This window comes from Phallusia mammillata, chromosome 5 (assembly GCF_965637545.1).
Source record: "Phallusia mammillata chromosome 5, kaPhaMamm4.hap1.1, whole genome shotgun sequence".
Taxonomy (NCBI): domain Eukaryota; kingdom Metazoa; phylum Chordata; class Ascidiacea; order Phlebobranchia; family Ascidiidae; genus Phallusia; species Phallusia mammillata.
Window position 1 is genome coordinate 1825210 of NC_137256.1, and position 10866 is coordinate 1836075.

Consider the following 10866-nt stretch of genomic DNA (forward strand, 5'->3'; position numbering starts at 1 on the left):
ACTAGTTATGTATTTGACATTTAAACTAATTAATTGGTGAAAGGTTGTTTCACCAGCCGGATAACACCTCTGAGCTGTTTCTGCAATGCTAGGGGCATCATTGTTCAACGACAGAAAGCCTTGCCCTGCTGATTGCTTACAGCCTTTGTAGTGAAGCAGGCAGTTGACATTTTTAAGAGTTCAATTTCCACAGTTTGTGTTGATGATGTTGAAAATTTGGCAGTTACACTGTGCACTGCGGGTTATACAGAAATGGAACTGATTGGTTAACAGTGACAATTTCTAACTACATTGATTTAAAGCTAAGATTTTAATAAAACTAGGTCTAGTACAGTTAAGTAAACTTATGAAGAAACACTACAACTGCAAATCAAAGTGGAAAAAGTGCACAATGCATAATGACCTGGTCAGTAAATGAAACACAACGATTAAAACATGGATTAAATGGTGGAACAAGGTCAAATGATAACTCAGAAATACAATAATGGTAGGTCCACAGTAACCAGTTTTGTAAAGTAGAAAAAATTACTTGTTATCCATTTTTTTACTAGGCTAGTCTAAAGCTTTGTAAACAACAGAAGAAAGCACATTTTTTTAACAGCATATGGATTTTGCATAGGTTTACATACAGTCTTGCATGAAATATCGCGTAATAATGTGGATTAAAGTTTATTACAAAAAAAATAAATTAGCTCCTGCCTATCAAAGCGTGCATTGCATTTATATGTATTGGCATATGTTTTCAGATGTCAGTAACTGTTATATGTTGCAAAATGCAAATAACGCATGCTATTTTTGGCTTTATGCTTTTACAAATGCATGCTTTGTTTCAGGATTCAAAACTACTGTATTGTGATGATGACTGAGAGCAACAATAGATCGTTATTACGTCAAAATTGGAGTTCTTTTAACCAGAGATGTCACAGGTAAGCAGATCAAATTTTCACTTGAAACGCGGTTGCCATTTTGCAAACAGAACTTAAAATCGGGTCGGTCTTTTCCGGTCGGTTTTCGACTTTCGCGTTTGCTCGTAATTGACTTTTTTAAGCCCAAATTTCAGGCTCAACAAGATTTTTTTAAATGTTTTGATTTGGAACGGGTTTGGGCCTGCTTGCAGCTGTGGTGGCTATGTAATTGATAATTTTCTTTGAGCACTTATGCATTGCATTTACTTAAGTTAAGACATAAGTTCGTAACTGGGATCAGCGGTGAAGCATCGATGCAGACCAGCGATAACGGCACATTCATATTGAAATCATAGTACGCCAGCTGGTTATCACTATTAGCGACGTCCGAAGTTGAAAATTGAAAATCGTTTTATGTGTGGCGGCAGGTTTGAACGTTGTGCGTGTAGCTGAAATGCCTCGCAAACAGAAGTAGTTGGAAGGAACGAAACTGTAAACTTTGTGGGTACTTGTCTGCAGGGACCCGCTGTAGCTTTCACGTGACACGATTGGGTTTACCAACCACGAGAAGACCGTTTGATACACCCGGGTGGCGGTATAGCTCAGGTATTGATTGTAGCGCTAGATTTTCACGCGGTCTTTGCGACTTTGTACAATCTGCGTAGCAAAGACACAGCCCAGTTCCGAGTTGTAAGTGGGGCCGGGTTCGAGTTTAGGTTTCTTAAAAAAACGTCCTTGATTCGGGCCTGACTTTCCACTCTGTGTCAGTATTTTTTTGAATAAAATTAACTAGCCAAGTAGCCAGTTGCTGGATCTGGCCTCATGCCAAAGCGCCTTGTTCAGGACCCATTGTCTATTAATTACTGTTTGTTGTCTTGATCTTTCCTGAGGCTTCAATGTCTAGGTCTGTCAATCACATTTTCGCGCCTAATCGAACTTTTCAGCAACGATTCGGGCCGCTTTATTTCGGGATTGTACTTTTAGGTTCGGGCCGGGTTCGGGCTCCAATTTCAGGGCCGTTTACAACTCTGGCCAAGTTCGATATGGGTGATTGACTGGTGTCCTCCAATCCGCTGAAACTTCCGCCACTTGGATTTGAATAAGTCCTCGAGGGTTTGTTTCAGCAAAAATAATGGGTCGAATCGAGCTCTTCTCAAACCGGGATGTCCTGGTCGGGATCGTATAAATTCGTCGCTTATCCCGGTCGGACGTGCAGGTACCGAATTTAAGATATCCGGTATCTCCAAGACACTGATCAATCCGGTAGGGGCAGTTTTGTTGGCCCACGTAATCCATCTTTCGTTAGGATCGGTTTCGGCGCGATCGGGCGAAACCGAGCTTTCCAGATTGTGATAATTCCGAATTGGCGAATAAAACAATAAATCCAATTTCCTTGTTTTGCGACGAAGGGGTTTTCCTGTCATCTTATATTCTCCTCTGCGGTATATCTTGGGAAAGCCCAGCGAAACTGGATGAAATAGAATCCGAACCAACAAATCAAGACGGCTGAGAGTCCTCGAGTGTCTTCCATAAATCCGAGTACGATATAACATTGTCGGCAGCGCTCATCGTTGGCAGAACATTAGTTTATGGGCAGAGGTAAGTCCGAGCGCTTCTAGTTAAACAAAAACATTTTGTAGTTTTTCGAGTTTAGTCTAAACTTATGCAGGCGGTCCTTTTCTTTACTTATCTATCCAAACGTTAATACAAAAATGACTTTTGTTGTATCAAAATCGCGGAATATAAATACTAATGCATGAGGGGTGTTCCCACCGATGTGGTCGGTCAAGTGGGCGGTTATTGGTCAGGATGAACTTAGGGCAGTTAACAGAGCGCGATGTACATTGTGTGACGTTCTTCGACTCGTCCGCAGCTAAGCTACGGTTTCGGTTTTATGCATGAGTCTGCACTATGTTCTAAAATGCCGCATGGGACCGCTACATGTCTCTTCTCAATCTAAGACTTATGTACATTAGTTCCCTAATCCTCAAACTCGTTGGAAAAAGTTTAGTTGGAGCGGACTCCTATGCATTTGTCGAGCCCAATATTTTGAAAATTTTGTTTTAAAAGAGAGAAGCGTGTATATTTTATGAAATATCTCACAGGCCCTATAGGTAGCTTTATTTTTTGTTTATTGTCGGTTTTATCAGAAAAGTTGTCGCCCGCCTCTATGTGGGAAGACCAGTCTACCGTGCTGGGCAAAGCTTTATTTCATCACAGTTTACAAACAGAGGCGATTGTTTGTGCACAATCCTTTAATTGTTTAGTCGTGTCTGTGATGTAACTTGTTGTGGGAATACTTTTTAAAGGAGTAAAAGACTTTTGGTAACTTGAAATTTCGTTTTGAAATAAATACAAATTAAAAATGTTCTCGAAAGTTGGGCAAGTTACTCACAAAAGCTCAAAATTTACATCCCGGTTGAAAACAAATTATGTAGGTTTACGGGTTGCGTGCAATAATAAATGCTAGGCAAATTGTTTTGCTTTCACATCGAGTGCTTAAAAAAACTACGAGGTTTGGGTAAAGTAGTTTCACTTTGGAAACCACTGGTGGACCTGATCGACTGTAAAGAAAGAAAACTTACGACGCAAACGTGATAGAATGTACCTGAACGTTTTATGCGCAAAACTGATTTTAATAACCTTGCTTTTTGGTAGGCAACCGGTTTTCAGCTTGTATTTGCGTGTTATGTCGTCATTACGTTTTTAACAATTGTTACGACGCCATCAAACTCTAAGTTTAAAAATTCACTCCCCCACCCCCATTTGCAATGATACTATTATACCAATAATGTGGTAGTGATGGCATTTTATGCGATGGATACTATCTAAGTTGAAGAGCCAAATAACTGTGTGTTTTTACACATATTGCATGTTATGTGCTATAGACAGTAGTGTTGTTACGGTCACTAACAAAAGAGTAATAACTATAACGACAACGAACCAGAAGCACACTTTTTTAAAGATTGATATTTACGGGAGGGTTTACGCATTTTTGTCCTAAAAGATAGCCTATGAAACGAACATGCGGGGATGAAAGAATATTGTTCAAAACAAATCGTTACATTGAATTGCGAGAAACAGTAATGCGATTTGATATAATACCAGCTATGTTTTTGTGTAGATTACGTTTCCCAAAGAGTTATGTATTGAGTAGAGACAGTCAAAACATAAATCTTAGAATATTGTAGGTGTAATTTAAATTTGAAAATAGGCTTTAAAATAAAAAATATTCTGTCATTGTCGCCAAATATATTTACTTGCAAAACTTTTATAGGAGGTTTAGTAACAAAAAAGCTGCTTTAAAAAAACCAAAGGCAATCATGTTGTGGTTATTGTTTTTGATTTCTGTCATCGGATGCGTGGAAGGTGAATGTCCGGGCGAGGATCTCAGCCTTGCTCCTCGTCATTTCAAAGGTACGCTCATGAATAACGATCATGTTATTATTGTCACAAAAGTTTCGTGTTGTCAATTATGAACTACAGTTTCAACACAAGTTTTGATAAACTTGATAATATGCCTGGCATAAATAGCTTACATACAGTTTTAGCCAATAAGATATGATGAATTAACCTAATGATTATCATCCCCATTAACATACTTGGACTGATAGTGATAAGGTGTGAAAATCTCGAAGCCCACTATAACATTGCCAGCCTTTCACCTCCACGAATTGTTTTGAAGTGGGGAGTGCAAAACTTGTGACCAAGCATATTTATATTTTAAAATATCTCAACTGGCAACTGTGCGTTTAATGTTTTTTTTTTACGTTTTAGTCTGTTATACATCATTGGCTTTACTTTAGAAAAAACAAACAAACAAAAGCAATTTGCCTTTCAACATGCTTGTTTTGAAATTTCTATATGTTTGCATCCACAGAACCAGAAAATCTCCCGGTTTGCGAGAAACCGTATCGTGGTCCCAACTGTACCTGTCCTTCTTCATTGTTCGAATGTGCTTGTCAAAAGTTCGGTCGGTGCGAACGCAAACCAGGTTGCATACCGATGTCGAAGGTTAACAGTGGATGGGCTGATTGCGAGGATTGGAGCGACGAGTTAAGCGACATTTGTCCTGAAGGCAGATTTCAGTGTGATTGCTTTAACACCACTTGTAAAGGTGGATATGGTTGTTTAACTCGAAGCTGGCGATGTGATGGAAAAATCGGTTGCCTAGATGGTAGTGATGAAGTTAATTGCTCTTGTCCAGCTGATAAATTTGAGTGTGAATGTCACAAATCAGGCAACTGCACTTTCCGTAGTAGCTGCATCAAGAAAAAACATCGATGTAATGGTAACAATGAATGCGGTGACTGGAGCGATGAAGTTAATTGTACTTGTCCTGCTAAAAAGTTTGAATGTACTTGTTACCAAAGTAGAAACTGTACATCGAAAAGTGGTTGCATCAGCGAAGCTCAACAATGTAACGGAAGAAATGACTGTGGAGATTGGAGCGATGAAGTTAACTGTACTTGTCCGGCTACAAAGTTTGAATGTGATTGTTTCAAACCAAATAACTGCCCTCGTTATAATAATTGCATCGGAAAAGGACGGGTGTGCAACGGAAATAATGACTGCGGAGATTGGAGTGATGAATTTAATTGCACTTGCAATCTTGATTATTATTTTGAATGCGCTTGTTACAAAACAAACAACTGCAGCTCTTCCATTTACAAAGGTTGCATTGGTAAAATTAATCAATGCGATGGAAGAAATGACTGTGGAGATTGGAGTGACGAAAAAGACTGCACCTATCCAACTGATAAGTTCCAATGCTTGTGTCACAAAAACAAGGACTGTGCTGGTCAAGGTTTAATTCCCAAGCTTACACGATGTGATGGTTTAAAAAACTGCGAAGATTGGAGCGATGAAACAAACTGCACTTGCCCAGCTGATAAATTTCAATGTGCATGTGTTGGAACAAAACAATGCGTTGGAATGGAGGGAAGTTGTGTTGACCGATCTTTGTTGTGTGATGGAAATCTTGACTGTTTTGATGGTAGTGACGAGACACATTACTCATGTAACTGCTCTGGAGTTTATGCAAGATGTCCATGTGATCCTGGTAACAAACATTGCCCATCTAATGGTAGATGCATACCTTTTGACTGGATAGGTGACAACGTTAAAGACTGCTCTGATGGGAGTGACGAACTCTGTACATTCCATAACATCACATGTGGATCTTGCTCAATGCTTGCTATAACTTGTAAAGTTGAACAGCTTGCCAGGTATCTTGTACATTCAACAGTCCCAGCAAAGTGCAACTCTGTAATCCAATCTTCCTGTGTCGATGACATCAACAGTTGCGCTTCCGAGAAAGTTATCTGTGTTACCGCCCAATGTGCAAATCCTTCTGAATTTTGTCACAATCTGTTTATTTGCAAAAATCAACAGCTGATATTGAATGACTACTTTTGCGATGGAATTGGCAATTCGGTTCGTGGTTGCAATGACAAAAGCGATGAAACCAAAGGAGGATTTGGCTTCAAATGTTCTGGATCATCCAGACAAGATGTTTGTGTTTTGCCCCAAGCCAACGTCTACGATTCAGTGGCTCAATGTTCTGATAAATCTGATCTTTGTTTTGTCAACGGACAGTTCAGATGTTTTCAATGCTTGGATAAAAAATTGATCATATCACCCAAGCAAGTTTGTGACGGAATAGTGGATTGCTTTGACATGTCAGACGAATGTTTATGTCCAAATCAGAGTTTGTGTGACGAAATAAGAGGAGATTGTCCCCCAAGTAAGATACATTGTTACAATAGTTCCACATGCATTTCCCAAGAAGAGACTTTGTGCAATATTAGCGTACAGTGCGTCGATCAAATTAACACCAAACATTGTTCCGTTTCGGATGGACCACGACAAACCCAATGTTTTCCAGAAAAAGTTGAAGGTCTCGGTCTGGACGAAATATTTAAGTGTGCAAAAACAGACAATATGCGTTTGAGAACCAAGTTTCAGTCCGGTTTAAGTCAAGGATACAAAGCCCGATATTTGTTAGATTTAATATGTGACGGAGTTACACGCGACAAACTTGATCAACTTGGCGAAATAAATTGTCCAAATATGTTTTATTGTTTTTCCGGTAGTAGACTTAATTTAAAGAACACTGAGGTATGCGACGGAAAAGTTGATTGTTACGATGGTTCTGATGAATTTTCCGCTTTATGTCACAAAACTCGATATTATTGCAAAAGTGATTCGTGGATATCAATTGACAGAAAAACTCTTTGCGACGGAATTATTGATTGTGACAATGAATCTGATGAAAGCAGATGCCGCTGTGAAAAGAAAAGATTTTATTGCACAAACAAGGAGCCTTTGTCGATTGAATTGAAACTCGTGCAGAATGGAATTCGGGATTGTTTGGACGGAAGTGACGAATGTGTAAACTTGGCTGGCAATGCATTCGCAGATGTCAACGAAATGATTTCAAATTCGTTTTATCGAGCAATTTTCTGGTTAATGTCACTGTTAGCGTTGGGAGGAAATTCGTTTGTGTTTGTTGCAACCATCCGCGGTTTACAAAAAGCCAAAAAGGACCAAAACGTTTTTATCAACACCAGCGTTTTTATTCTAAATCTGAGTGTTTCTGATTTTCTCATGGGCATTTACCTGCTTGTTGTCGTTGTGCAAGGAACTCGATTTTCTGGCTCGTATTGTTTGTTTGACAAGGAATGGAGATCAAGTAGCTTGTGTTCAGGACTTGGAGCGCTTGCAGTTTTGTCTTCAGAAGCTTCTGCCTTTACTATGACAACCATGACCACATTTCGCCTTGTATCAGCATTTAAACCATTTGCAATTCGAAGTGTTGATGTGACAAAAGTTTTACATGCTGAAGTATTTTGCTGGATTTTATCCATTCTATTGGCAACCATTCCTTTGCTGAATGTTACTTCCGAATATTTTGTAACTGATGTTTGGTTTCCAAATTACTTCTTTGGAAGTGATTTTGTTTCGAGGAAAAACATGTCTCAACTTGCAGAAAGAATTACCAATGTGAAGCCTGAAAGCTGGAACGAAGTAAAAGAAACAATCAAAACAGCTATTCCGCGAAATACTGTTCAGGGAGAGTTTGGATATTATGGAGAAACAAGTGTCTGTATGCCACGTTTGTTTGCCAAAACCAGTGAGTTTGCTTGGGAATATTCAACATTTCTCATCATAATCAACTTCCTCATGTTTATCTACATGGTTATTGCATATTTTCTCATCTACAAGCAGAGCAATCGCATGAAAGGATCCAGAAGCAGTGATGTCAGCTCCAAGATGCAGAAGAGAATCTTCAGGTTGATTGTGACCGACTTCTGTTGCTGGATTCCAATTTGTGTCATGGGATATTTGAGTGCTGGAGGAATCAAAATGCCACCAGATGCTTACGTGTTGAGTGCTTGTCTGTTGCTTCCAATCAACAGCGCCCTCAATCCCTTGCTTTACTCAAAGGCAATTGAAGATCAATTGTCTAAAGCAAAGAAATTTGTTCGGGAAAAGATATCTTCAATGCGAGTATCTTCAAATCGCTCATCGGATTTAACAGTGAGATACAACGCCGAGATAAATCAAGAAGGCGACGGAGTGGTTGAGATCATTAATAAAAACAGATTTTAAATTATGAGTAAAACAAAATTTGTTGGTATCAATTGCGCAACGATGTACAACAAGGGTTGGATCTTGTATGGACAAAAACTGTTTTTTTTTTCAGGAAAAAACACGTAAATATACAGTCTATCAAACTTTATTAACTCATGTTTTTTCTATTACCCACGTACTAAATCAAAATCCATATGGGACCAATCTGATGTGTCCTTGTACTCCGAAGTACATGTACAGATTTTGCGAGAAAAATCTCATATCCGCACAAATGCGATTACTGCAGAGATCAAACTTTGCTTGTGAAACTACATGAATGTTTTAGTTAACGTGTCGCCTAATTATTATTTTTTGATCCAACCTATTTTCCCGTTTTCCCGCTGTTAAATTATCCTATATTATTGTCATATCTGCAAAAATACAATTACTGCAAAGATTAAACTTTACTTGATAACTGCATGAATGTTAGAAATGTATGTGTCCCCGTGTCTCTTGTCTAACCTTTTTGCCCGCTGTTAGGTTGTGTCATATGATACGTTGGCTTTAGCTTGTCTTTTTCTAATTTGTGTTTTTAAAGTTCATTAACTGTATACCGAGTTTTGCTTTAGTGTTGCACCAGCACAGACGTCATTATGCGAGTAGAGCGTTTTTAATCGCGAATCTTTTATGAGCGGAAGTTTTGCAGCGCGGCGTTAAGAAGATAGATAATTAACAATGGCGTGGATTTTGCAAAACTCCCTGCACAACGTGACAGTTTTGATCATTGAAATTCAATACGCGGGATTTGTGCGTCCGTGGATTGTGGACAAAGTTTCTTTATAGAATTTCCGTTTTGTTGTGTCTTGTAATGCGAACAATACTAAAACACTACAATGCGTTGCTAAACTCCATTAAGACACTTGCATGCATAAAATTCCATCAAGCGCATTTCGTGCTTCCGTGCTTTGCAGTTTGTTGTAACAATCCACGTTTTTCGAAACTTATTCTTCTACTTTCCCCGTTAAAAACCACCAAATCGTTATAAAAACCCTGGCTATTGTGGAATTAAAGTCAGAGTTTCCATTGTAGTGAAAGAGTCAGTTCTTTGGTCGAATACGGGAATTATGCTGAGGAATTTGTTTGTAGCGTGTGCGGGATTGAGACATCACTTTGTCGCTTGTAAAAGTAATTTCCTTTTTGGTTGAGTAGGTTATTTAGCTTTGTGCAGTTTACCATTGCTTTGAATAATTAAGGTTTGGTGTATCTATTTAAGCCCGACTAGCCGTAATCATTGCTTTTTTACACAATCTAGCAACGCATTCTCTGCTCAATCGTTGAAAAACGCCTCTATACCTGTAATGATTTCTCGTTATGAAAGCGTATAAAGATTTTGCTCCCTGCCCTCAATATACGCACGCTTGACAGTGCAGTTACCGCACTTCATAACTTAAATGTCGTTTAAGCACTTTCAGCAATAATAAGGGTGGTATCCAACAACATGGCGCCGTAAATTCTATGCCCATTGCTTTTTTCGTTGATATGTAGGTTTTAGTAATGCGGTTTGCTAGCGATCTTATAGCGTCATTGCGCAACTATTTCTGGCTCGGTAAATATTTTAACGCTGATATAAGATATGTTTCACTAGGCGAAATAATCTCAACTTATACTTGGTTATACAAAGCGATTTGCACATTACATGCACTGTGTACACGTCTGAACTGCTAATCATACACTAAATCGCTGATAGCTCACCAGGCAAATAGGGTGATTGGTGTAAAATTGCACCCTTAAAAATGTCCTTTGTTCCCCAAGGTCTGCTCCACAACCGGTGTAACTTTTAATAAATTTGGCAAAAGCAAATTCTTGGCCGAATGGTTCAAGGCGCTTGCCCGGGAATGTCCCGTGCTCGAAACCCCGTATGCAAAAAATCGTTTGGTTTTCTGATTATAGATCGGTTATAGCCGATAAAACATTGTTAGCCAGCAGATTTTTACTAAAAAAGAAATCAATATTTTTCGAATGCAGTTGTTGACATTTTGTCAAATAATTTAAGTTCGTATGGTGCGAACTGTCTAAAAGAAAACTTGTGAACAATTAAGAGGAGCGATTTAAGTTTAAAGATTATTCCTGGCAAGCTGCAGTTTCATTTACTTCGTTTTACGATATGCCATTATTCGCATGGAAGTGTCGCGTATTGGATGTTCAAACGTAGGTTGTTTAGAAAAAAATGTGCCAGAAGAGCAATATAGTTGTTATAAAGTATGACGGGCGGCAATGGCTCATTGACAGTGTAGCGACTGATCACTTGCTAGATCTAATCCTTAATTGAAGTCCTTTTTGTGCACAATTATATCCGTAATGACTTTGTATTGGTACAAAAGTTAAG

General features: G+C 38.8%; 1 protein-coding gene and 1 long non-coding RNA gene across 2 annotated transcripts; both read left to right on the forward strand.

Annotated features, from left to right (window-relative positions):
• The first annotated feature begins 331 nt into the window (after nt 1-331).
• On the forward strand, nt 332-2500 carry LOC145230708 (uncharacterized). The gene is made up of 3 exons (XR_013860739.1): nt 332-487; nt 834-926; nt 2315-2500. It is a non-coding gene; the product is annotated as an uncharacterized LOC145230708 (long non-coding RNA).
• Nucleotides 2501-4217: 1717 nt separating this feature from the next.
• Nucleotides 4218-8519, forward strand: LOC145228037 (uncharacterized). Its single transcript, XM_080093010.1, has 2 exons — nt 4218-4322; nt 4786-8519. The coding sequence occupies exons 1-2, from the start codon at nt 4229-4231 to the stop codon at nt 8517-8519; spliced, it is 3828 nt and encodes a 1275-aa protein (XP_079949136.1). The 5' UTR covers nt 4218-4228.
• The last annotated feature ends 2347 nt before the right edge of the window (nt 8520-10866 follow it).